At 60.5% G+C, this 4,517-nt stretch overlaps 1 protein-coding gene across 1 annotated transcript in view; it reads left to right on the plus strand.

Moving 5' to 3' along the window:
* The window catches only part of MZF1 (myeloid zinc finger 1), a 9,133-nt gene extending 8,578 nt beyond the window's left edge, over positions 1–555 (plus strand). Inside the window, exon 8 of the mRNA XM_025046624.1 lies at positions 9–555. Coding sequence (XP_024902392.1) covers positions 9–416 — 408 coding nt within the window. The 3' untranslated portion in view covers positions 417–555. The remainder of the gene's footprint in view (positions 1–8) is intronic.
* Positions 556–4,517: the final 3,962 nt, after the last annotated feature.

Consider the following 4,517-nt stretch of genomic DNA (forward strand, 5'->3'; position numbering starts at 1 on the left):
TCGCCTGCCCCGACTGCGGCCAGCGCTTCAGCCAGCGTCTCAAGCTCACGCGCCACCAGCGGACGCACACCGGCGAGAAGCCCTACCGCTGCGGCGAGTGCGGCCTGGGCTTCACGCAGGTGTCGCGGCTCACGGAGCACCAGCGCATCCACACGGGCGAGCGGCCCTTCGCCTGCCCCGAGTGCGGCCAGAGCTTCCGGCAGCACGCCAACCTCACGCAGCACCGGCGCATCCACACGGGCGAGCGGCCCTACGCCTGCCCCGAGTGCGGCAAGGCCTTCCGCCAGCGGCCCACGCTCACGCAGCACCTGCGCACCCACCGGCGCGAGAAGCCCTTCGCCTGCCAGGACTGCGGCCGGCGCTTCAGCCAGAGCACCAAGCTCATCCAGCACCAGCGCGTCCACAGCGCGGAGTAGCCAGCGCCCCGTGCGCCCCCTGTCCGCGTCCACCTCGGGGCTGTGTGCATGGGGCGAGGGGGCCAGAACACCTACCTCACAGGGTGGTTGTGAGGCCTGCGCCCCAGCAGGCGCTCAATAAACAGTAGAAGGAACCTGGGTCTCGGTCTCCACACACTCTGTGCCTCCCCCGCCTGCGCGGGTCCCTCTGCAACCCTCGGAGAGCCCAGGAGAGCCGTGCAGAGGCGGCTCCTTGCAGCGCCTGCCACATCCGTGGAGTGCCCCCCGTACCGTTTGCCCAAGGTGTCTCGACCCACACATATCCGCGCCAAGCCAACTGCCAAGCAAGGACTGGGACTAGCCCAGTTCTCCAGGCAGCCGAGACCATAGGATGCAGAAGAAGTAGCGAACGGGTGCCCAGCAGGCCCGAGCTGGCCTGGGCAGGTGTTTCTGTAAAACTTTAAACCTATGCAGATGTTTCTAGGGTGTAAAAGCTGGCAGGTTTTATCTGGAAATCCACATTCTTTCAGGACTTTTCCCCATTTCCACATTTACTTTCAGCAGGTGCTGAGGATGGCGGCCCCTTCCAACCCGACCCTGGCCTGTCTGGGGATAGAAGTCTATACAGGCCTGTTCCCAAGTCCCCCGCCCTCTAGTGATCATTTCCGGCCTCGTCGGTTGCATTCTCCCACCCCGGAGACATGCACACCCCCGCACACATACACTGGGAGGTCAACAGCAGTGTTTTCAGTGGCACGTCACAGGAAACACAGTTGGAAGCAGCTTACGGGACAGGAGACAAGTACTGCTGGTGTGCGTACAGCCCTTGAGAGCTGGCGTATCTGGAAACCTCCAGCCTTTCCCTATGCCATTGCCTCCTTTGCCCTAGCTAGCTCCCCCTTCCACCCCATTGCCCAGGCCCTTGACTCAGCCCCCCCCCACCCCACCAATGGGTGGCCTGGGTACCAGAAACGGGGTGAAAGGCAGTGCCAAAGAAGGGGTCTCCAGGCAGCAGGGTCTAGCCTAGGACCTAACCCCGCTCTGGACAGGTGTCAGCAGCCTGCCCTTGGCCTAGAGGTTCTGGGAACAGCCCTTTGAGGCCTGTGTGTCCAAGCTTCTCCCAGAGGTGCAGCTACAGACTTTTCCCTGCTGCTTTGAGTCACCCCGACCTCCACAAGACTGGGTCCCTGGAATCGGGGAAAGAAGACAAGCCAGCCTGTCTTCCGACCACCATGCTGGAGAAGGCATGCCCCCTGCCTCCTCCCTCCCCTCCACTACACCCCTCTCCCGAGCCAAGACCAGGGCCACTCAGGCTTCCAGATCTGGCAAAGTCAGCGGCTCCCCGTGCAAGGCACTCCTGTGTGGCACAGTCGGGGTATCCTGGGCCCTGTGACAATACTCGCTGTCCTCTCTGACCACAGAGGGGGCTCTGACGACTCTAGTCTGGGATCTGCAAAATTAAGGAGGAAAGGAAGATGCTCGCTGGGCCCCCAGGCAAGTCAGATCAGGAAAGGCCCTACAACACTAAGGTAGCTGGGGGCCTCGGGCCAAAGGAATGTTGCCGGAACTTCATAAATCTGTAACATGGATTATTTTTTACACGCCTGTGTGATTTTTATAATCGGAAACAGAGAACAAGAATGCTCTCACGTTTTGATCATCTCTGCTGTGAAGATACAACTACGTAAAAACACGAAATTCCAACACAGGAAAAAACACAACACGAACAGCATGGAGACATCAGCCCAGAGCCCCACACCCGAAGTCTTGAGAAGTGCATAGACCCACCTGCCGGAGCCAGCCTTCTGAGGAGAAACAGAAAGAGCGATGTAAGAGCCACCCACGAAAGAACATTTCTGCAGTTGGCCGGGGACACACTGCCAGCTGGCCGTGTGGCTGGGGGAGGAGAACTCAAGGGCTACCGTACAATAGGCAGGGCTTGGACAGAATGACCATTTGGCCCCACTTGGCCAGAGCCATAGGAGGAATCCAGCAGAGGAGAGCCCAAGGCCCTGGCCATCCAGGGGAAGCTACGCCAATGCCCAGCCAGCCTGTCCCTGGATCGTCTGTACCTGAGCCGAGTTCACTCCCAAACCCAGCTTCTCAATGCCACATCCACCAGTTACTCTCGCCCTAACTCCAGCCCCCCGAATCTGGTTGCTTCTCCCTACTCCCCAGCATTGTTCTGATCCCAGCCACCCGTCTCCGGCATAGAGGTCTACAGCACTCAGCCTCCCTGCCTCCTCCCTCCTTTCTGCAGAGGACACTGTCTTCCCAGTGTCAGCTCCCAGAGGCGAGGTGCGCTTCCACCTCCTCGCCCATCATGTTCCGCCTCACCCCTCCAAGGCTGTCACCCCAGCTTCCCTCAGGGTTTTTGCACATGCCAAGCCCTGTGCAGCCTCTGCAGAGGCTGCAGGCCCGGGAGCTACAGGTACCCTTGACACCCAAAACACCTGTGCCCTTCTGCTACTTGGGTGGCTGTAAGGGTGACAAGGAGGACACGGCTGCACCACTTCCAACACAGCCCCCTGCTTCAGTGTGGCCAAGCCCTCCCTCTCTGGTCCAGACCCAGAGAGGTCCTCCTTTTCCCAGCATTTCTTGCATGGTTGAGTCTTCCCCCCTGCACGGTGGGGAAGCCATTATGTTAGAAGCCTCGCGAGTCCAGCGTCACCTCTCTGAGGAACCAACACCCTATCCTGGATGGGCCTATAAGCTGACCGGCCTCAGCAACTGGCCCGAGGATGGACACATGGACCAGGAACCACCTGAGACTTTGGCTGGAAACAGCATGGTGGTCATGAACCCTCGCATAGAAACAGAGTTTAAAAAAATAATCACCAAGAGCAGAATGGCTAAGAATGGAAAGAGCTAGAGGAAGAGAGAGCTTGAGTCTGGAAGGGCCCTCTGAGTCCCAGGACCAGCCGATACTGAAGCCCGAGGACGCTGGAATGATTGCAATCATGTCAGCCCCAAACCTGAGCTGTTTGAGGCTTGAGCCCCCATACTCACCCCTGCACCTCTCCAGCACTCGGCTCTCACGTAGAGTCAAGAAAGGGTGCTGGGAGTGTGAAGCTGGGACAACCGGAGGGCTGAAGGGGGCGTCTGGGTTGGTGGCGTTAAGAATGAAAAGGCCGAAAGGGGGGGCGGTTACCGAATTCACCTGGAATCAGTCCACGGGGCCCAAGGACGCCAAGAGTACCCAGCACTCACAGGGCAGAGCCTCCGAGGAGGCGGGGACGGGATGAACGCCAGACCGAGATCCGATGAGGTGAAGGCGACTGACTGCCTAAGGTTAGGATGGGGACTGAGGTAGACCCCGGGTTCGGTCTAAGAAGGTGCTAGGGATGAGAGGACGTCCGGGCGACTCCGCCGAAGTGACGATCACGGGCCTGGGCAGCGGTCGACGTCTGAAAGGAACCCATGAGCACGGATGCCCAACCGCAACGGGGCCCCAACTGGACGGCTGGGAATACGTCTCCCACAATGCTCCGGGCGGCGACGGCACGTCGTCTCAATGACGGCAGGGGACGTGCCACGGGAGCCGCGCTCGGACGCGGAAGAGCTGAGCAGCAGAGCCACGGCCGCTCCCGCCTGCCCGCCCCCGCGCTGGCCAGCCCTACCAGCACAGCTCACCAGCCAGAGGGTTTCCGCGGTGACAGCCGGAAGTCACAGGACCGTCCTCCAAGGCCCGCTGAGCTGGGATTGGAGGAGGAGCTGGCCCCACCCACATCGGCCCGTGCAGACGGCGAAAGATCGTCCCGCGCACCCGCCGGAAATCGGGCCCCGCGCCAAGAGCGGTCCCGCCCCCAAGTGTCCTACTGCATAACCCTCTGTAGGGCTGACCACTCTCTGTCACGATACGTTTTGTTAGTTTACCGCAACTAGAATCTTTGAGAACAGGTTGTCTGGTTTGCGATGAGACACGAGGGTGCCCGACCCTACAATCCTCTTGGCAACGCCCCTGGCCTCGCCCCCTGGGCTCTGACTCTCCGCGATCACCATGCCTCTGTCCGTGACCTCCGGGGCGACGACCTCATTTGACTCACCCCGCCGCGGTCTGCACAAGTCCAAATGGGAATGACCCGCCATGGAGCGATGCATCCGCATCTGCCCCGCTCAAAG

The sequence above is a fragment of the Pteropus alecto genome, unplaced genomic scaffold, assembly GCF_000325575.1.
Source record: "Pteropus alecto unplaced genomic scaffold, ASM32557v1 scaffold380, whole genome shotgun sequence".
NCBI classification, from domain to species: Eukaryota; Metazoa; Chordata; class Mammalia; order Chiroptera; family Pteropodidae; genus Pteropus; species Pteropus alecto.